The 22,922-nt window shown below is 40.3% G+C and overlaps 1 protein-coding gene across 3 annotated transcripts; it reads left to right on the top strand.

Annotated features, from left to right (window-relative positions):
* The first annotated feature begins 963 nt into the window (after positions 1-963).
* KCNA3 (potassium voltage-gated channel subfamily A member 3) lies at positions 964-21,803 on the top strand. Of its 3 annotated transcripts, XM_059375703.1 has the most exons (3): positions 964-4,443; positions 5,020-5,087; positions 8,130-8,555. In XM_059375703.1, exon 1 carries the CDS (start codon positions 1,096-1,098, stop codon positions 2,833-2,835), a length of 1,740 nt encoding a protein of 579 aa, XP_059231686.1. In that variant the 5' UTR covers positions 964-1,095; the 3' UTR covers positions 2,836-4,443; positions 5,020-5,087; positions 8,130-8,555. The 3 variants fall into 3 exon arrangements, with proteins under 3 accessions (XP_059231686.1, XP_059231685.1, XP_059231687.1); XM_059375702.1 differs by lacking the exons at positions 5,020-5,087; positions 8,130-8,555 and adding an exon at positions 16,121-21,803; XM_059375704.1 differs by lacking the exons at positions 5,020-5,087; positions 8,130-8,555 and adding an exon at positions 6,521-6,756.
* Positions 21,804-22,922: the final 1,119 nt, after the last annotated feature.

Below are 22,922 nucleotides of genomic sequence, written 5' to 3'. Positions count from 1 at the left end.
CAGTCCCTCCCACGACAGACTTGGGATAAGATGTGCGTTTCCTTCTCCTGTTCCCACCGACGGGAAACCTCGCTCAGAATTCTGAAAAGACCAGGCTGCCCTCGCCCATCCCAACCAGAAACTCGGTCCTTGATTCTCCCTCCCCACCACCCCCGTCGCGCCCTGAATCTCCGCCACGAACGTTAGTGAGAACTGCTCGCTACAGAAGCAAAGTCCCTGAATGCCTCTCATGACCCATCTTCTTCAGACCCCGGGTGCCAAAGTCGTCGGAACCCATTGCTGCGTTGGGCTTCTCTTGCGCACCGGAGCTGAAGTGCTCAGAGCTCTCCCGCCCCGGCGGTCGCCCAGCCTCAGGGAACTCAGGGTCCCTTCCCCAGGATGCCCACTCGGCCAGTCGCTCCCTCCTTCGACCAAGCTCCCTGACCAGAGCGCATCCCCATCCTCTCTCCTCGCCCGCCCCGGCCCCCGCTGAGACTTCCTCCCCGGGCGGGCCCGGGTGGCGCGTGCAGGGCGAGGCGGCCGCCGCTCGCCGGGCGGCGGGGTGGCCCAGGCCCGGCCAGAAGCCCCGGGGCCGGGACGCAGCATCGCGGGCCGGGGGGGAGGGGCTGACCAGCGGTGGCCGGGTCCGGGTCCGGATTCCACAAGGGCCGTCTCGGCCGGGCGGGGACTCGTGGGGGACCCCGAAGTGCAAAGTGAGGGCGCCTGGGCGGCCCAGAAGGGCGCGGCGGCGGAAGGAGGGGGTCGGGGGGTTGGGAGGCGGGGGCCCGGGCCCCACGGTCCCCGTGAGCCGTGGGGCGGCAGAGCCGGGCGCGCGCTCGCGCGGTGGGCGGGCATCCTGAGGGGCCGCGGGGGGACGGCGGGCGCGCGCTCCGCGGGGGAGGGGCGGGGCAGCGCTGGGGCGGGCGAGGAGGCGTCCCCCCTGAGGAGCCCCGCCGACCGCGCCAGATCCGCTCCGAGCCTCGCGGCGGCCGCGGCGCCGGCGGCGGCGGCAGCAACAGGCTGCGGGCCGGGCTCGGGGAGGGGGGCGGAGGCGGCAGAGGGGCGGGGAGCGCGAGGAGGAGCGACGCGGTCCGCGCCGCCGCCTCTTCCCGCCGCATGGACGAGCACCTCAGCCTGCTGCGCTCGCCGCCGCCGCCCTCCGCCCGCCACCGCGCCCACCCTCCCCAGCGCCCCGCGAGCGGCGGCGGCGCCCACAACCTGGTGAACCACGGTTTCGCCGAGCCCGCCGCAGGCCCAGCGCTGCCGCCCGACATGACGGTGGTGCCCGGGGACCACCTGCTGGAGCCGGAGGCGGCGGACGGCGGCGGGGGCCCGCCTCAGGGCGGCTGTGGCGGCGGCGGCGGCGGCTGCGACCGCGACCGCTACGAGCCGCTGCCGCCCGCGCTGCCGGCCGCCGGGGAGCAGGACTGCTGCGGGGAGCGCGTGGTCATCAACATCTCCGGGCTGCGCTTCGAGACGCAGCTCAAGACCCTTTGCCAGTTCCCGGAGACGCTGCTGGGCGACCCCAAGCGGCGCATGAGGTACTTCGACCCGCTCCGCAACGAGTACTTCTTCGACCGCAACCGGCCCAGCTTCGACGCCATCCTCTACTACTACCAGTCGGGCGGCCGCATCCGCCGGCCGGTCAACGTGCCCATCGACATCTTCTCCGAGGAGATCCGCTTCTACCAGCTGGGCGAGGAGGCCATGGAGAAGTTCCGCGAGGACGAGGGTTTCCTGCGGGAGGAAGAGCGGCCGCTGCCCCGCCGCGACTTCCAGCGCCAGGTGTGGCTGCTCTTCGAGTACCCGGAGAGCTCCGGGCCGGCGCGGGGCATCGCCATCGTGTCCGTGCTCGTCATCCTCATCTCCATTGTCATCTTCTGCCTGGAGACGCTGCCCGAGTTCCGCGACGAGAAGGACTACCCCGCCGCGTCGTCGCAGGAGCAGTTCGAGGCGGCCAGCAACAGCACGTCGGGGGCCCCAGCCGGAGCCTCCAGCTTCTCGGATCCCTTCTTCGTAGTGGAAACCCTGTGCATCATCTGGTTCTCCTTTGAGCTGCTCGTGCGGTTCTTCGCTTGCCCTAGCAAAGCCACCTTCTCGCGAAATATCATGAACCTGATAGACATCGTGGCCATCATCCCTTATTTCATCACTCTGGGCACCGAGCTGGCCGAGCGACAGGGTAATGGACAGCAGGCCATGTCCCTGGCCATCCTGAGGGTCATCCGGCTGGTGCGGGTCTTCCGCATCTTCAAGCTCTCCCGGCACTCCAAGGGGCTGCAGATCCTGGGCCAGACGCTGAAGGCTTCCATGCGGGAGCTGGGGCTGCTCATCTTCTTCCTCTTCATTGGGGTCATCCTCTTCTCCAGCGCGGTCTACTTTGCTGAGGCAGACGACCCCACTTCTGGTTTTAGCAGTATCCCGGATGCCTTCTGGTGGGCAGTGGTAACCATGACAACCGTAGGTTATGGGGATATGCACCCGGTGACCATAGGGGGCAAGATTGTGGGGTCGCTCTGTGCCATCGCTGGTGTCTTGACCATTGCTTTGCCAGTCCCTGTGATTGTTTCCAACTTCAATTACTTCTACCACCGGGAGACAGAAGGGGAAGAGCAAGCTCAGTACATGCACGTGGGAAGTTGCCAGCACCTCTCCTCTTCGGCCGAGGAGCTCCGAAAAGCAAGGAGTAACTCGACTCTGAGTAAGTCGGAGTATATGGTGATTGAAGAGGGGGGCATGAACCATAGCGCATTCCCCCAGACCCCTTTCAAAACGGGCAATTCCACGGCCACCTGCACCACGAACAATAATCCCAACTCCTGTGTCAACATCAAAAAGATATTTACTGATGTTTAATATATGCTACAAGTGACATGCTGTGCTCAGTATTGTGTGGAACGTGCCCCCTTGGTCTGTGTATGCCCTTGTTTTATACATTTCCAGACCATTCATCAAGGAAAGGACGTGAAGAAGTGGAAAGCACACTTCATTTTCCCTCTCCCTACTGCTTCATACTGAAACAGGTGTCAGTTTTGCAAGTGGGCTGCATTCTCTCAGCTCTCCATTTTTTTTTTCTCTCCCCCTTCTGTAATATCGCAAAGAACAAACTTACTGTAAACTTCATTTCTAGTACACACCCTCTTAAAAAAAAAAAAAAAGTACATCCTGGGAGGAAATGAAACTAAAGAACAGTTAGAATAACTGCCTAACCTCAGAATTGAAAAGACAGTTGTTTCTTTACTAAGTAAAGAAGGCACATACTTAAAGGATGCTTCTGTTTGCTGTACCCATTAACATTATTGAATATTTAGTTCAGTTGCCTTCGCTGTGGATACGTGTATGAGAAGTCTAATTAGAACAATGACTTGTAAACCCACTGTAAGTTTATTTGTTGTTGTTGTTTTTTTTTTTTTTTTTTGGACTGGAATTTCTATTCAGAACCCCTCCCAGAATTTTAAACATTTCTACCATTTTGAATAAAGGGAAATGCCCAAGGTGTCCTGATCTGACTAAATCAGTTGAACTCTTTGAGGCTTGTTAAGCATTTCGAAAGGGGGGCAGACAGGCAGATTCCTCTGAAGTTCTGTGTGTGTGTTCCTGGCAACATCTATCAAAGTGTAGAAACAGATGTTTTCAGTGCTGCTGAGAGAAACAAACAAACAATTCCTAATGCGTCTGCGAGATAAGCTTCTGCAGTATCACAAGAAGATTAAAGTGGCAGACACTCCTTCCAGCGGAAGTTACTAATTCGGACCTGACTGATGCAGTTCCCATAGCAACCCCTGTTTCCTGGGAAACCCGAAAAAGGTTGTCATGGCATCTCTTGCTCTCTAGCCCCACCCCCTAGCCCCTGCGGTTTCCACAGTAACCTTTCCAGATGGTTCTTCCTTACAGGATTTCATAAGGAAAACCACTGTTTGAATAAACCGCACAAATAAGGTTATGTCTGAGAAAATGAGGTGGTGAAATGAATCACAAAATGCATATTTTTTTTACTACAGAAAGTCACTGATATCATCTCATGACTGAATCGGGAAGGAAAATACCGCCTTTGGAATGTTAGAAATACACTCCAGTGAGGCATGATTTGAATTAAATGCCAAAAATTAGGCAATAACTTCAAAGGATACTGTTTTCTTCCTCCAAGAAGTTTCAAGCCAACCAGTGAAATTTAAAAGCAAATGTAAAAGTGTTCTGTACGTAAGCAAATGAAAGATTCAGTCCATGTACCTGAAACTTTACTACAAGGAACCTTCAGACTTCCTCTTAAAAAAAGTTCCAGATCCCACAAACAGCACTTGAAAAGCTAAATAAACTTTAAAAATACGAAGGACGCCTGTTTTTTAACTGAGGGAATTGCAGACAATCAATAAAAAGGAGGGACGGGAAGTAACCACATCCTGGGAAAATTCCTGCAAGTTTCAGCCATATTACCAGGGGTTGCCAGAAGACAAACAGAATCAGGTGAGCACTGTTTGGGGGTACTGAGAGCTCTAGCTCTCCCTCTTTGGACTCAGAACTAGGAAAATGCTGTTCTTGTCTAGATTGGCAATACTTGCAAAACCAATGGTTTTATATTAATTACATGCAGGTGCCTTTTAAAGATCACTTACAACATCTTTTCCTTTTGATTTCCATGTTGTTTACTGACCTTTGGTTTCTATTGTTTAATGACAAAAGGGTGGGTGTGTGGGGGGAGTCATTGCTCTTTAGAATAACCTTCACCAAAATGGAACTGAAAATGATTCCATTCCTTTTACTAACCCTCTTGGCTTCTAAACAACCTGTTTCCCCTTTAAGAAAAGAAAAAAAAAAAGATAAAAGGCAGAACCTACTGCTATTAGATTATTGGCCCAATTTTAATTTACATAATTACTAGTATGCAGTAGTACAGTCATTTTAAACAAAAATGGTTAAACTTACAAGGGTAATCCTGCTTTTTAATGAAATTATTTTATTTTATATACGTTATAGGTATTATACTATGTTTTTCACAGTTACACATTGTGCACAGCTGTTTTTTTTTTTTTTTTTTTATAGGGTATAACTATTCGGTCCTAAAGGAAGTGAGAGTAACCCTAATTCTAAATCTAATAAAGTTTTTTCAGGTAATCAGAAGCCTACCTATTTTATTATTTGTGTAGTTAATACAGTTTAAAAGAATGTTGAAGACTTCTAGTGAGGGGAGAGGAAAGAAAAGACAAAAACGTAATAGAGGCAGGAGATCTGTATACCTGGTCATGGGGTCCCTGCTTTTATCTGTATGTGCATCAAAATAAGACTCCTTTATCTGTAGTCCTTTGCTACTTGTTTGAGTTACTTTTACCATTGATCTACCTTTTGATCAAATTCTTGGTATTCTTAATGACCATTCTTTTTGTAACCCATTTTGGTAGTAATATGTTAGACACACTATAGTAATAATGTTAAGAATAATTTTTATATATGTTCCTAAAAGATCTTGATGGGAAGATGAACAAAGTACAATGACACTTTTATTCACTTTTATTTAGAAGATATAGAAACCCTGCTTAGTTCTATAAGTAAATTATGGTTGTACCATAATTTTTAGAAATGTATGGTTATTAATAGTAATATGAAGAAGACCTTTTTTTTTTTTTTAATCCAGAGAAATACAGCTTTTTGAGTCATCACTTTGAGGTGGTATAATTGCCTCCTTTGCCAAATTATAAGCTCCGTAAAGGTTGTAGGTTCTGTATTTTGACAAATACAGACTTTGGACACTAGCGCCTAGCACATGTAGCACTTTGTATGTATTCAGTAATTCTTGATGAGTGAATGGCAATAATCTTACATTAATGTTATTTTCAGGTTTTTTAGCTCTGCAGTCATACTGCCAGGGTTTGAATCCAGACTCTTCTCCATGAGTAAATTACTTACCCTCTCTGTGCCTCAGTTTCCTTATTGGTACAATGAGAATAATAAATAGCATCTCATAGAGTTTTGGTGAATGTTGAATGTTGCTACAGGTATACTACTTAGAAAAAATACTTGCATGCTATGCAGCAGAGATTTTGCCAAGAGATTACATTATTATTGTGATCCTTACTTACAAGCATTGTGTAATTAACACGGAGCTTTGTGAATGATACAAAATACATAAGTAATCAGTGTCTTCCTATTTACTGTCTGTGTAACTGTAATAATTACCATGTAATTATCATGTCCTGGACACGTCTCAACTCTGCAAGGTAAGTGGTATTCACCTACTTCAGGAGGGTAATAGATAGTTTTGGTTAAGTGATTTCCCAGAGACTTCACAGCTAGCAAGAAACCCAGCTCTGATTAAAGCCAGGTCATTCGGCCCCCAAACTCATGTTCCTTTAATTGCGTGACTTGAAAGAGATTGAAACAATAAATCTTATGCTTTAAGGTTTGACTTCAGCCCATGTTACTAAATAATGAATTCCTGTAGTAAATATATTTCTAGAAACCTACCTTAGGCAGTATATTGAGAATTAACCCTTTCTTAATCATCAGGGATTTTTTTTAAAGATTTATTTATTCATTTATTTGACAGATCAAGATCACAAGCAGGCAGAGAGGCAGGCAGAGACAGAGGAGGAAGCAGGCTCCCCGCCGAGCAGAGAGCCCAATGTGGGGCTCGATCCCAGGACTCTGGGATCATGACCTGAGCCGAAGGCAGAGGTTTTAACCCACTGAGCCACCCAGGTGCCCCAATCATCAGGGATTTTTAACCATAGGGATTAAATATAAGGTATTTAAATTGAGCAAGAAATCAACTTTCCTACTAATAAAAGATTATTTTCCTATATGATTGATTTTTCTGCATTTAATATTATACCCAGAAAGCATAATCATAGTAGTGATACCTGCTAGGACAATAGATATTTTTCAGTTTTAAGATTAATTTCCTATTTTCATGTGTTTAATCTACAGTAGATGATAGTATTATGCAAATTGTTATTTTTCCATTTCTTTATACTTTGCTTAGGTTACCCAATAACCATGCCAGCAAATAGTGTAAATATTTTGACTCCCCCTTATTAAGAAAGGAGAAATTACTTAGAACAAAAGGATTGAAAGCAGAAGGAGATTGCCACCTCATTGAAATTTGCAACATTATTGCCTTACCCAGTCACTCCATGGATCTTGAAGAGCATCTGTGCTCAAAAACACATTAGAATATACTTCTGTCCTTTATAATGGCTGTAGCCCCTTCTCTAAGGTCCTAAATCATTCAGAAAACCAAAATACATAGTGATTTGGGCTTACAGCAAAATGCAAAAGAGCCTAAGTTTACACATATCATTTAGCTTTGCTAAAACAAAGACTTCACTGTTGAGCTCAACTGTACATCTTGGATGTTGAAAGGTATACATATGTCTGTGGGTACAAAAGATTCATGGGAGGAGGTGTGACTGGTGCTGTGCATGTCTATCAAAACCCTGGGGAAAATGTATTTACCCTAGAGCTGGTGAATCCAGAGATAAAAATAATGTTGTTATTTATTTCTTTTATGATGCTTTAAACTGATATTATACCAAATTTTAATACCCACCAACTATGGTGACATAATCACAAACAGCTACTCATAAGAGTCAGCATTATATCAGTGATTTCTAAATTTTGAGACAAAATTTCTGGGATTGAAATTTTAAATGCAGAATATGAAGAAATTTAAAGTTACGGTTTGTTGACATAAAATTTGTTATTTATCTCTTTGGCATAAAACGTACTCAAGCAACTGCTCTGGTCAAAGTATATAAATTCAGTGTATCTAATACCAATAGTTTTTTCCTTTAAGAACCATAACTATAATTTAATGACTTCCATACATTTAAAATTTCAACATTTTCTCTAGCAGTTCCAAGTCCTTCCCACCTCTCAGCTGTAAATAGAAGTGATAACCCCTCCCACTAAGAAATGCAAAGAAGCACAAGTGCCCCCCTCCCCCCAATCTGAAGACTTATGGAAACACTGAGATAGAGGTGAAGAACAGAAGAATGGGGCAGAGGATATTTAGGGCTTGCGTTTTAGGGTGGGGCTTTTCCTTCTGTCTTTTATTTTACCTTTTAAATGAAAATAAGACTATTATTTCCATGCTACTAATTTCCGTATTTTGTTTGGCAGTATTTTAATAGTCATTTGTTTTCTATAACTTGCAGGGAATGGTTGAAAACCTTTGAGAGAGGGCAGATCAGAGGAGGCAGGAGGAAGGAAGGGAAGCCATGCAGAGCCCAAACCCTGTGCTATCATGACTCAGCTCCTAAACTCCTGCCAGAAAATGGCCATTGCTAGAAAGTATATGATAATAATATTTTTATATGCTCACATTCACCTTGCAAATTTAATTTAAGTGATTCAGACAGGTTAGAAAGTTTTCAAATATTTGTCTTTGTTTTCAGTGATGCTGTAAACTAATTCTGTCTTAGGAATTATAAAGAAAAAAGCATTTTACGAAGAAACGTTTTTGTGGTTCTTCACCCCCCCCTTTTGTACTGAATGTGTTGCATTTCAAATTTTGCACCATTAACTATCAAATACATTAAAGAGAAGATCTGGAAAATCAGCTCCATCATTTTCTTGGAAGCCATTTTATTACTGTTGCAATCTAAATAGTGCAGAATAGGAGCTCTAGCCTGAAAAGTAATTCCTGGGATTCTGGTTGTTAGTAAGATAGCATTAAATGAGCAAAAAATGATGTTTTCTTGTATCTGAAGAACATTAAGAATAAATTTGTGCATATAGGGTTCTGACTTTGCAGATACAGGGATCATACCCCAGGCTGGTGCTAAAGAGTGGAGAGAATCTTTTTCTTTTCCAGTGAGCCCCAACATAACCCCCACCCCTTTCAGCAGAGCACAAAGGCTCTTAGAAATCTTTATTGAGATTCCCACTAACTTTTTAGAATGAAAACTAACATTGTACTTACATGTTATATGTCAATCATCATTTCTGTTTCACTGGTTTTTTGTTAAAGTTTATTTTAAACTCTTGTTCTTTATGGAAATTCTCTGAATCCTAAGATTCTTATTTTATACAGTTAAACATGCTCCTTAAATTAAAACATATGACTTAATTTGGAAGAGAAACCAATGAGGGTAATTTGTTACACATACACACACACAAATCCCTTACCTGTTATTTTCTATCCTAAGATATATTTACTTTCTGTCTACAGATCTAAACAGTCTAAAATTGGTGAATTTCCAAAGTATGGGTTTTCATTCATATGTGGTGCATAGACATTTACAAAGCATTTTTATGTTTTCATAACCTTGCTTAAAATGCAGATTTATTGCCTAGTGTTATCAATGTATTTATTAATGTGATAGATTTATAAAGTAGTAAATACATTCCATCTATCACTGAGCTTAGTCATTTCACCTCCTAAATATCCCTGAAAATAATCTACTTTTCAGCATCACTGCCATCACCACTTTAATCTATGCTACTGTCATCTCTATCCAAAATAGGTGTGAAAGTCTCTTCAAATGGCCTCGCTACATTTGCTGTGGCCGATTTGACCCATTCTCCACCTGATAGCCAAAAGCATCATTTTGAGACTCAAACCTAATTGCATCACCTGCCCCTACTTTAAATTCTTTTAAGGTCTTTACCTTGTTTTTTGGATAGAGACGTAAATGCTTAACACAGCCTTCATGGCCCTACATGGTCTGTCTAGGCCCTGATCTTCTAGTTAGGGGTTAAGCTACCCTTCACCCTTAATCTGTGGGGGAATCCTTGTAGATGTTCCCCCTGTCAGCCCCCTCTTCACTTTGTTACCTTATACTTTACTTCAGTATTCCCTCCAGGATATCTCTCATGACTGGTTTTGTCAGTTCCCTGTTATGCTACATTTCATCAAATTTAAGGAGCCTTCCATTATAAGGAAAACTGTTATTCTATGTGCCACTGAAAAAAGAAAAGCTGCCCATTTTAAGGGATAGTACCAGGGATTTTAAGGTACATCCCAATTTCATAGATGCTTAAGTCTGAAAAAGTATTGAAAGACCCGCGGATCCCCTTACCCAAGAATCCAACACTGCCACTGGATGCAATCAGCAAGAGGTTCTTTATTGTTACGCAGGCGCCTGCGGGTGGTCAGCAGCTCCTGCTAGCTGAGCACACCCGGCTGGGGTGGTGCCGGGTTTTTATAGACAGGTACAAACAAGTTTTGGGTGGGGCGCAACTGATTGGTTGACAGAACTTTTGAAAAAGGCATACGTGGAGTTTGCTGATTGGCTTTGGGGACCCGCGCGCGAAGAGAGAGGCGGGAAGGGGGAACAAGCTGATTGGTTCTGAGGGCCCGCGCGCGGGAGGAGAGAGGCAGGGAGGGGGAACAAGAAGGGGGAAGGTAGGAATGCCATCATGGCGTCTTCTATTATTTCTATAAGCCAAGCAGTTACAGAAGGGCAAAAGAGCAATTAATAAGCAATTAATAACCTAATTTACGCCTAAAAGCCAGCGGTTCACAGAAAAGCAAACAAGTGGTTAGTTATCCTATCTATCTTCTAGGGGAGGGGTCTTTCAGTATGTCTTAGAATGAACTGAATATAGTATGTGCTCTTGACATAGCTGTCATTTTATATTTGTTTGTGTTATATGATTAATGTCTGTCTCTTCTATGAGAATAGGGACTCTATCACTCTTTGTTCATCCTTGAATGCCTTCCCATTTTCTCCTAAATCTGCTCCAAACAGACTTTCACCCCCTCGCTTCACCAAGTGTGTACATTTCAAGGTCACTGGTGACCTCCTATAGCTCACCCCAGTGGTCATTTCATTTGACCCATCAGAACCATTTGCTGCTTTGAAATACTTCCTCCCCTCCTGGGAAGAAGTTCTTCATTTGACTTCAGGGCATGACACTCTGTATTTTCTTACTACCTCCCTGGCTCCTCCTTCTCAATCTCTTCTACTGGGTCTTTCTCATCTCCCCTGAGTCTTAATGTTTGAGAGCCCCATGGGCCACAGCTTAGTCCTTAGACCTCTTTTCCTTCTGCATTAGGTCTTATTCTCATAGCATTAGACTATCTATCTGTAAATTTCTCTCCCCTACCTGGACTTCTCCCCTGAACTTCAGGTTGAATTTCCAACTACCTACTTGACATCTCTACTTAGATATCAGATGGGTATCTTGAGCTTAATATGTCTGAAACTGAGCTTCCCTCTCCTCTCCAACCCTTGCCACCAAACCTATGTCTCTTGCCCCTTTCCCGCTTTCTATCACTGTAACTTCAATTTTCTGGTTGCTCTAGCTAAAATCCTTGGAATTTTCCTACATTCCTCTCTTTCTGTCATACCCCTTATCCAGGCTATTGTCAAATCCTGTTGGCTTCCCTCTCAAAGTGTTTCCAGTCTTAGTTCTGCAAACACCAGTTCTAAGCATTGTTATCTCTCACCTGGATTATTAGAGTACCCTCCTGCTGGTTCCACCAACTTCCATCCCTTCCCCTGCTTGAGTCTATTCTCAACATAACAGCCAGAGAAAACCCTTTAAAGCACTTGTCAGGTTATGTCACTTCTTCACAGCAAAACCCCTGTTTGGCACTCCATTTCACACAGGCTACACACTAAAGGCCTCACATGGCCTGCAAGGCCCTACCTACTCAACCTCACCTTACCCTTCTGACCTCCTTTCTGATTCCTCTCCCGTGTGACCCTGTACAGCCGCAGTGCCAGCTTCCTTGCTTTTCCTCAAAGAGACGAAGCGTGCACTACCTCAGGGTTTTGCATGTGCTGTTGCACCTGCCTGGAATGCTCTGACATCTGCTACCTGCATGGCTCGCCCCATCACCTTCTTAGGTGTCGCCATCTCACTGAAGCCTTCACTCACTACTCTGTTTAAACAAGCAGCCCCCACAGCACTCCTTTATCCTGTCTCTGCTTTGTTTTCTCCTCTAACATGAGATATTTTCCTTACTTTGTTTATTGTCCATATTCCCTTCCCTTCCATGAGAATAAAGAATTTTTGTCTATCCATTGCTATTGAATCCCTCAAGACCTGGAGTAAAGTTGGTGCTATATAACTCTTTATTCAGGGAAGGGATGAGAGGAAGGAAATTCTGATTTGGATGTTTTTAAACTATAAGCAAAGTTTTCTTGTCATGTATCTATGCTTCATTCTATCGCTGTGAGGCTTATACTCATCATCATTGTTGTTATGGGTAAAATAACCTGGTTCGCTGGAGAAGGTTTCCATTTGGTAAAACATGCTGCAGCAGGTTTTCCCCCACAAAGTGCTATCCAATTATGGGGGTGGAATTCCTTAACATAAATAATTTTTAAATAACATTATATATCACTCCTAATCACCATGGCTACCTGGAGTTGGAATGCTTCACAGAAACTGTTTCCTACCTAGCAGCTAATAAGCACTATTTGTAAATGATACTCAATATATACTTGTTGACTGATTGGCTTACATAGTACAGTAAAATTCAGAACAAATAAGTGATATCTCTGGGAATTTACCTAACTAGCAGACATCCTAAGGAAATTTGCTATAAGTAAAGTCTTGGTTTTAGTTAATGGTAAGTCCTAAAATATCCATGGGGTTTTCATTACTATGGACACTAATTGAATAAGGCATTAGATATTTCATCGGTGAATCACCTTCAAGAATTATATCGCTATAGATACGGCCTTACCCAATAAAATGATTTCATTCACAAACTAACTTAATTTTTCAAAAGACTTTATTTATTTGAGAGAGAGAGATAGAGAGCACAAGCAGGGTGGAAGGGCAGAGGGAGAGGGAGAAGCAGGCTCCCCGCTGAGCAGGGAACCCAAAGCAGGGCTCAATCCCAGGACACTGAGATAATGACCTGAGCTGAAGGCAGCTACTTAACCAACTGAGCCACCCAGGCACCCCTAAAATAACTTAATTTTTTATGTAATCATCACGATATATGGGAAGATCACAGAAAATGGTAATTTTTTTAAAGTGACTTTTTCATGTATTAAAGAAGAGGGGGACATCGAACCCACAAGCAGTAAGAGCAGATTCTCACAGTGACTTTTATAATGGTAAAACTTAGGTCACTTCTAAATAAAATAGGTGAGGGGCACCTATGTTGGTAGAGGGAACATATGTTGGTATATATTGGTATAGGGAAGTTTCCAGAAGCTTTGCAAAACTGACATGTGTAGTATGGGAACTACTGAGACTAAACTGAAGTATTGATATAAAAGAAGACTGCAGATACTGCTGTGATTTTAGGTAATATCATAATAGATGCACTTTAGGTAATATCGTAACAGTGCAGCAGAAAATGCAGGTACTCCACATATGAACAGAAAGGAACCTTTTCTACACCCCTTCTGAATTTTCTCCTTTCTCTGGGTTTCTCAGGCACAACAGACCAGACCTTGACTGGGTGTTACTTCTGTACATCTAAGTGGAACAATTTCCTTACGAAACATGCCACCAAATGTAAAGAAAAAAAACTGAAGCATGTGCTTGAGATTACATATGTTAACCAACAGAAGTTAGAAACTCTTTTTGCCTTCCATCACTTTATACAGTTAAGCCCAATTAGGACAGAGATCATTTCTCTTCTGAGGACACGTTGTCAGGACTTTTTAAAGGAATGTCACAAAACAGAGAACTGAAATTAATAATTTTCATTTCTTATTTTTTCATGTTTTTTTTCTGATTTGGAATGAAGAATTATTACATTGTGTATTTTTGTTATTTAACCCAATATGGGTTTTACTGAATTTTCTGTTATAAACTGGAGTATTCAAGGTATTAGAAATTATAACAGGCAGCCTCATATGCCATTACATTTTATATTAACCTCATGTATGACTATAGGACAAAAAAACTTCAGTTATTCACCAATAGATTAACTCTATAAGAAATTATAATAAAAAGCATGTTAAACAAGAGAGACTCTATGCTGGATTTCAAAATGTAGTGGATAACTAAAAACCACAGACAGAATAATATCTCCAGGTAAAAACTGTGTTTGAATTGCCTTATACCTATATTCTAAAAATCATTTACCTGCAACATTTTAACTTATATCAAAAGATCAGTTTATTCTATCAGACTGTAATGTGAATTAAGGATATTTATTATTAATAGATCTAAATACTGCTCAAAGTAGCAGTGATTACAACTCAAGCTCATTTTTCCATGACTTTCTAGATTTTTGACAAAGCTCCTATCTTAGCACATTACCAACTTTAATTACTGAGTGAATTTAAACTTTTTTTTGGGGGGGTTTCCAAGAGTATATAATTTCCAAGAGGCCAATCAGGAAAGTGTACATAATTGAATGAGAAATTTTTCTAGTCCTTTGGCTAATGCATTACCATTTTGTTGGCAGAAATGAAAGAGGTTGTTGGTATGCAGCCAACTCTAAGTTGTTTAATAGATGTCGAAGTACAGGCACATCAAAACAAAGTTCCCATAAAACTCCATGTTGTGGAATGATTGTAACCCCTTCCATCACCAAATATGAAGCTAAGTAAGCTGGGTGTCTATACCTCTTTTGTTTAGGCCTTGGTGGAGGTGCCACTTACTTCTTCACAAGCTTCATAATTACAGAAATTTGACCGTTCTTGTGCTCTTTTCTTGCTTCATATGTTAGAAAATTTATTTGGTCAAATATCTTCAATTATAGGTCTCACCATTTTCTATTACACTTCCCCCTCTGTTTTTGTAGAGTTGACTTCCGTCTTCTAAGCCCTTCAGCTCTTTCCTAACCACTAATATAAACATGATTACCATTCAAATGTCACTTTGATTTCTTGTTTTGTTAAACTGCAGCTCCTTCCACACCCACAGTCCATTAAGATGCTGAGCTCTACCACACTTATTTAATAGTCCCAAGAGCCTTGAGACAGGGACTGACACACGAGGTTTAAAAAAAGGCTCAGCTTCTTATAGAAGAAGGATGTAATAGTAGCAAGAGAAGGACAGCTTAATAAAACCATCTCAAGATAACCAAAGCTACAGCAGCTAGGCACTTAGGAAATGAAATGGGTGCCAGATCATTCATGTTACTTGTAATTTCTAGTAATCAGTAGTCATTACTAGCTACTCAACCACTGTAAGCTGGAACTGAGTTTAGCATTTTTCTATTTGTGTATTTAGAAGTCTCCTTTCTACTACTGTTAGTAAATCTCTAGAATACATGAATCTGATTTTTACATATCCCCTTATTCACTCAGTGGATATTTACTGAGTACTTGCTATGTGTCAGGCACGGTGCACAGTGACAGGAATGTATTCGTTCATTCAATGTACAGATTGTCTACTCTGTCCAGCCACCATTTTAGACTCTAGACATAGTAGTGAACAAGATAGTCATAGTTGGCAGAGGAAAGCACCAAGCCTTGAACTTTTATTTCTTGGTTCTCCACAGACCCTGGTTGAGCAGTTACTGTCTTAATTTGTGATTTCTTGAAGTGGTGCATAACTATGCAGAGTTTATATTTTAAAAGACCAACTGATTGAATGTTATTTGTGTAATGACAAGATAAAGTACAGGCATGATGACTAGAACACAGTTTTCACCATATTCATTTTGAGACTGTTTCTCCCTCTCTCTCAATCTCTATCTCTCTTTGCCTCTCTCCTTCCCTCCCCCCCACCCCGTGCTCCACCCACCACACCTTCCCTCTCCACTTCTCCATAACACTTATCTGAGCATAGGATTTCTGTTCACTTTAAGAGTTCTCATCTTAGGTCACCACAGTGGGATGTACTGCCAGGAAAGAAACCAATCCTTGGAAATACATTGAGAAAATTAACACACATATTTATCTAAAAGACAATACGCACTCAGAATGTTTCGAATGGTTCTAAAGGTGAAGATAAAATTTTATGTTCAAAAGGCAAACATTGCTTTGGACTACATCTGGAAGTGGGTATTAATAAGGACAAAAAGTTCATACTTTAAGCATACTCAGAAACTTTTTCTAATTTATAAAACTAAGCTTTGATATGTGGTTGATAAGCTCAGAAAATTAAATTGGTTGAACTTTCAGGGTACCAGTAAAAAAACAACAACAACAACAACAAAAAAAAACCAACCCAAAGTTATGAAAAGTATAGTGACTAGAATATTTTATATTGACATGAAGTCTACAATTTTTTAAAATGCTAAATATATAGTAAATCACTGTGCTTTGCCCAACAGATACCTGAGGAGTCCCACATAGAGAACTGTAGAGCTGCACTGGCCAGTAGGATTCTCATTTTTAGATTGCCTCCATCAAGAATGCAGTGTTGCTGATGAGCGGTGTGATCTGTCTGCCTGCACATGTTTTGTTTTAGCTGACATTAAACCTGTCTCTGATAAATGCTTTATATATAAAGGAAACAGCTCTAAAGCTCGAGGATTCTCTTCAACTTGTATGCAGTATTAAAGATAGTGATAAAGAGATAAAGAAGAACATCAAAAAATATGAAGGGATCATTTCAGCCCTTTGACATCTTGATGAAATCAGATCACTCAAAAACTAATCAGTACTGCCGATAGAGAAAACCTAAATGTCTGTTTGTAACAAGCCAACTGGTACTGTTTTCCTCTTTCAGTTAATCACTGGACTGTGTTGAATCCTGAGATACAGCAATGTTATCTTCTGTGTTCTGGGTGATGTGAAACCTTATTTGTGAAGGTGTGTTTTGTACCAAAGGCTCTCCTACATAGATTGGCCCATTTTACGTGTAAATAAGTGAAGTCTACACTGTGCCCAGATGAATGGTATTAAACAGACTGGCCTAAAAGAAATGTGCCTTGCTTGATTAAACATCCTTTTATTTTTTGATTCAAAATGATAGATTTGCAATTAGTCTCATAGGTAGCTTTCAGCTTGAACATAAATTTAAAGATACATTAGTACTTATATGTTTAAGTTATCTATTTTAACTGAAATTTTAATATTTAGTTATAGTTTTCAGCAGTTCATGTATAATATACTCATTCAAGTTAGTTTTCATGTGATGTTTGGTGTGGTGAGACAAAGCACATTCTTAAAGATAGAATATTTCATCTAATGTTTATAGAATTTCCTTCAGATTATATCTGTAAAAGGTTTCTTGACTCATTTTCTATTTTTGTATTTTATTCCTTTAGAAATGGAACTTTTTCAATAAAAAAAGCAAAGTTTTAGTTGGAAAAGAGATTTAGGAGGTCATGAAGATGATTTCCCATTTGGGGATATTTCACTTCTGTGCCATTATTAATGTATTTACTGTGACATTTCAGCAGAATGGTAGCTATTTGTATATTATTTAATAAGCCTTATGGAAGTCAAACTGTGAACATTTGGTATACTGAAGATTTTTTTTCATTTTCATATTTTATTTTTGAAACATACCTAAACAAATGCATAAATAACCAATTTCCTGTTATTCAAGTGCATAACGATGCTAAATTATAATAAGAGGGCTTGTAGAATTTCCATTACTATCGAAGTATTCCAGTAGCAAAGCCAAGATTATAACACTTTCTGATGCCATGTAGAAGGAAATACAGTGATGAACTACATTGTTAATACATAAGAATAGGTAACTGAAACAGACTTATAGCTATTAGCAGCAACAGATGGGTAGGAGATATAATCCAGGTAACTTTCTTTGAGGCAATGTCTACAATGAATACTGTAAAATCTGCTGGTATTTTTTCAGTGGTCAAAATTTTGAGACCAGATCTCTCTATTAAAAAGTGAAGTAAAAGAGTGGTAAGTATCTCAGATTTGAGCTATGTGAACCTCCCATCTGGGTGATTTGTGATTCAAGTGAAAACAGAGCCAAAGCCACCACCATGTTTTTGTTCTGTGTTAGCCCACATATGAGAGACACTGGCCCAGGGAATTGTCAATCCATTCTAGCCACCTAATACTCATAACTGATGATCCCAGACTGGTCAACAGTAAAGTAATTCACATCAGCTATTGGCATGATTGAAACAAACCAATTAACTGTCCTATAGAGGTCTTTGACATTCAGATGTTTCAGTAAGGATCAGTAGGCATTACAAATATAGACATAAGTACCACCTTCAGGAAACACCAATGACACAACTTTAAGCATTATGTATACTTTATATCATGTCTGCATTATTATTATTATTATTACAGGCCACAGTTTCAAACAAAGACAAAGCCTGGACTTTGCAATAAAAGCACAGAATGGCACCATATGAGTAGACTGTCATATCCAATATGGTTCACCTGAATGTGTGGCAAAAATATAGCATTGGTCTAGATATCATGAGACCAGAGTACTTACCCACTTTCTACCTGTGGGATGCTAGATAAGTCACTCACCTTTGCTAGGCTACAGTTTCCTGAATTGCAAGGTGGGTGTGCTGGGTTAAATAATCCCCAAAGCCCTTTCCCAGCCTCCAAATCCTCATTTATATACATTTGAAAAGGCTTTGAAGAATACTTAAAGTACTCAGATTTTCTTATGTATCTCAGAAGGAAAGACTACATTGAAATAAGATTTAAACCTTGAAAGTGTCATAAATACACCATTCTTCAAATTGAGTGTGAGAAGAGGAAATAGGATTTTTTTTTTCCTCCTCCGAGAATTGTCACTGGCCTCTAATGGGATCATGAAAAAGTAGAAAGACCACTCTGCAGAATGGAAACAGATTAATGAAATTGCTGGAAAGGAGGGGAGATTATTTGTTGAATTTAATTAGATGTCAATGTGATTTGAAATTGTATATGAAATACTAAAAACAGTGCCAGAGCTTTACTACACACTCAACATTATAACCCCAGAGCAGAAGCATGGGGAAAGGTTAGAGGGATGGGAATGTTTATCTTATGATTGATTTTTTTTTTTTTTTTTTTTTTTTTTTTTTGCACAAGAGGCAGTTTGGTAGAGTTTAAGCAGGTGCCTGTGCCTTAGTGCTCACTCTGCTAACTCAGGTGTCCTAGGGAAAGTACCTTTGACATCTCTGACCCCCAGTTTCTTTATCTGTACAATGAAGACTTTAGTAATTTGTCTGTTTTTCTACATCTTTGAAAATTCTGTAACATTTTCAGAATGTCCTGATGCACATATACGTGGACATGTTGCTCCTCTCCTGGCACTAAGATGCCACAGATCTCTGCTCACATGACCGAACAGACTGCAAATCCAGCTGTTCCTATTTCTAATGGACCCTCAGCAAGACATTAAAAAAAAAGTAACTTTTAATTTTGACCGTGGCTTACCTATTATGACTTACCATTTCATTTTTGAATGTTGAGTTAATTGAAACAAAATTTCTGTTCCAGTGAAACTTCTGTTTAAATTTTTGTAGCTTAATAAACACTTAGCAAACCAGAATTAAGTATATTAGGCTTGCCAATGAACTGTAGCCGATTGCAAGGTGCATTTTTGTCTCATTAAGAAGGTAATGCTGTTTTAGTCCCAGAATCAATGGCTATAATTTGAAATAACATTCACAAAAATTTGTAAATTTTCATGAATACAAAAGAGGCCTGATAGAGCCATATTGTAATTAATTTTGCTCAGGAGTGAGAAACAAAATTCAGGGATAACCCAAACACTTCTGTTTGGCTTTTGTGGACAGTTGGGAAAAGAACGGTTATAGCTTTTGTACAACATAGATAAGAGATAACTATACCCATTAAAAAACAAGAGTATATTCTGGTTGCTGGTTTTATGGTAGAAAGAGATAAGGATAGAAAGAGGCTAAAATATGGACACTAGGGAAATTGTTAAAATGTTAGTCCATTTGAGTAATACAGAAATATTTTGTCATAATGAGATTATTTGTCCAGAGGTTTTAGTCTTATATCCTTCCATTCAGAAAAGGGGGCAGTTTTTAAAGGCCTCTATCATAATAGGAAATGTATATTTTAACTAGCCGAGCAATTCATTAAAACATTTAATCTGATGATTTTTGGTTTTGTGAATTCAGTTTAGGTGTAATTGAGTCTCTTATATATTCGTGTTAGTGATAATTGTGAAAAGTAGTTTTATCTATTTTTTTAAAGTTGTTGAAATTTGCTCAATGGTGATTCTAGCAAATTGTGTTAATATTGTATCTTGCAACAGTTTGTGAACTGACCATACAGAAACAAACCACAGTAGTATCTCTTCCAGTAAATTGTATCCATGATGTGATCTCTTAATACTGGGTTTGGGGTGGGAAGGTTAAGTATTTAGTTTATTTAAAACTAATTGTCAAAGTGTTTTTCCTATATGCCATAAAATTGTATGATTATAAACCAAATAGTAATATACTCTTCTTTTTTTTTCAGTATAGGCCATTTTTGGAACTACCCCATGATATGGTATAATTTCAGTTATAAGTTCCTACAAGGGAAAGCAAACAGTGTATGTAGTATCTCTATGTCATATGTTAATGTAATAATAACAGTAGTACGTTTTTGAAATCTTAGATAGTAATTATGGAGATATCCAAATACAGTTTTTTTCATAGCGGTGTCTTACATTTGTTTATTATGTCAGACTTTGTAAAGATCCTCCATATCTTATTTAATCTTTAAATATGCATATAAAGTGGTAATACGATCTGAAGTTTAAACAACAGATAGAAAGATCAAGTGACTTGCCCAAGATCATATGGCCAACAAATGGCTCCAAATCTCATTTTTTTTACCCTGTTCTCCTTCTGTCATATTCTTTTGCCCCCATAACTGCCATATCTTTAAAACTTTAATTTAAATCTATTCTAAATGATATGTTGGGAAATTTCAGGTTTGGAGGACAAGGTATTTTTTGCTCTTGTAAGCCCTTCTTAGATACTTCCAGAAGACAGGGTGAGAGCCAAACATTTTCCATCTAGAACATATTAAGTCCGCACACCCTGACCACAGACACCAAAGCCATGTGATATCAAATGCTAGACTGAAAAGTTATCTTCATCACCTACCCTAATGACGGAACAGTTGAAAGAAGCAATAACCCAAGAAACAGCAGACATTCTGATTCAGGGAAAACATACTATCAGACCGACCAGTGGCTCCGACTCTCAGCTTGTTGTTAACCATCCCATGTGTTCTGTAATGAGCAGAGGACAGGTGTGGGGGAGCGGGCAGAAAAACTGTCCTCATTTTAAATAAACTCCTTATTTCTTAAAACTATTAAAAAAATTGGTTATCAAATATTAGATAACTGTATTAGTACCATTTAGCCACAGTTCAAATATGCTGTAAAGTTCATCCACATATTTAAAAATTAGGTAATTTCCCAAATAAAATTAAAATATGACTGCTCAGTTTGAATGTGGAGAAGGTTCATGTGTTAAGTCGTGACAGAATACCACACTTTAATTCTTTTTTTCAAACAACAGAGAGGCACTGTTACTGCTTTCCCTTGTAAATCAACAGTCTGTGATACGTTCTGTACCCTTACTAATTAGCAATGCAGTGTTACTGTGCATAATTAAGTGGAGCATATGCTATATGATGTCGGAATTTACAATTTTCTCACCTTAAATTTAGTTCTTTTTATCAAACAGCTAAGTCAAACAAGTATTATTTTGTATGGAATGAAATAATAGTCATTCTCAAATAATGGCATAATAAATAATGGAATTCTGAATAAAATGTAAAATCAAACACTTTTTTCTATATTCTTTCGATATTGAATTATGTTAGTTTATCACTTATTAATGTAAAGCTTAAGTAAGTTCTTATGCCGTGTTCTCTAATGTTCTTGTCATAATAAATTTGAGCCTTCTGTTAAGTAAATACAGTAAATATCTGTGAGTTGATTATGTGATATTTTTATCTGATCCATTTAAAAAACTTGTCATTGGCTTTAAAGTGTTTTCATTGCAAATATTATGTGCAGAATTCAATAAAATAAAAAAAATCCCATCACTCATATGAATTAGTCCCAAACTCTTTCTTTTCTCTCTCTGTCTGCCTATCCGCCTTTTCCCGTTTTACTTTTGCAAAAGAGGAAACATGAAAATGGGGACTATTGTCAGTAGAGTAACCATCACCAATTTCTGCGAACTGTTCTATGTCTTCCCACGTGAGTCTTGGGAGGACTTCTGGGCATTACACCTACCGAGTCTTGGGGATGCCAACATTGCCTGGGTTTCTTCCCTTGCTCCCTATCATATACATTGATGCGGGCCCAGAGGAATCTCACGGAAGAAAAAAAGTATTTGTAATAAGCCTGTACCTTCATACTTTGTGTCTGTTATATGAGAAAATTGAGGCAAAGCAATTGTATGAAGGTAGATCTAGCATTCCCCTGCTCTCAGACAGCTTTGAGTCTAATAGGTGACATACAGACGTATTTCTAAGCCTGTAGGTTAGGATTCTCACTGTTAGATCCAGAACAGTTAAGTGTTAAATAAGGACATGTTGTTTGCGATGTGTATTCGCTATTATGTCCAGTATTTTTTTGCACCGTGACAGACTATAATTTCTACTAATCAGCCTGTGCATACCCATTGTTCTTATTTTGTGCTTAGCAATGTGGATCTTAATTCTTTTTCCTAATAGCAGCTAGTTACTCAAACGTGTTTGTGCTTTCGGAATGTCAACACATGCTACATCACCAAAACAGAGGCCCTCTTGTTTCCATCTGGAATCTTACTTTGTCTTAAAAAAAAAAAAAAAAAAGTGCAGATTTAGGCTGCCTTACACATGTAGTAATTAGCTATTAAAGAGCAAAGCATATTTTTCTAAGCCTCTGGTTAATACAAGAAAGAATTGTTTTTAAGCTTTCTGGTCATGCAGTTTTGGTGGTGGAGTCCATGAGCCATAATTTGTATTTCATGTAAAGGAACTAAATCTTTAAATCCTTCGCCAACATTTACGGAGTGAATTAAGAGATGCAGGATTACAAATGCCCTCTTTGAACTATGCCTTCCTCCAAGAGAATTCTCACTTTTCTATTGGACTTAGCAGGAGCAAATTACAACGTAATTATTACAGCTGTGTACCTTCTGTGGGTTAGGGCCCACTCAGTCCTCGGTTCCCTTTCCTGTA

The sequence above is a fragment of the Mustela nigripes genome, chromosome 14 (genome assembly GCF_022355385.1).
Source record: "Mustela nigripes isolate SB6536 chromosome 14, MUSNIG.SB6536, whole genome shotgun sequence".
Taxonomy (NCBI): Eukaryota; Metazoa; Chordata; class Mammalia; order Carnivora; family Mustelidae; genus Mustela; species Mustela nigripes.
Note: the sequence above shows the minus strand (reverse complement) of the source record. Positions and strands in the feature narration are given on the sequence as shown.

Coding starts and splice junctions, on each gene's coding strand:
- KCNA3 (XM_059375702.1), top strand. CDS start 1,096: ATGGACGAGCACCTCAGCCTGCTGCGCTCGCCGCCGCCGCCCTCCGCC.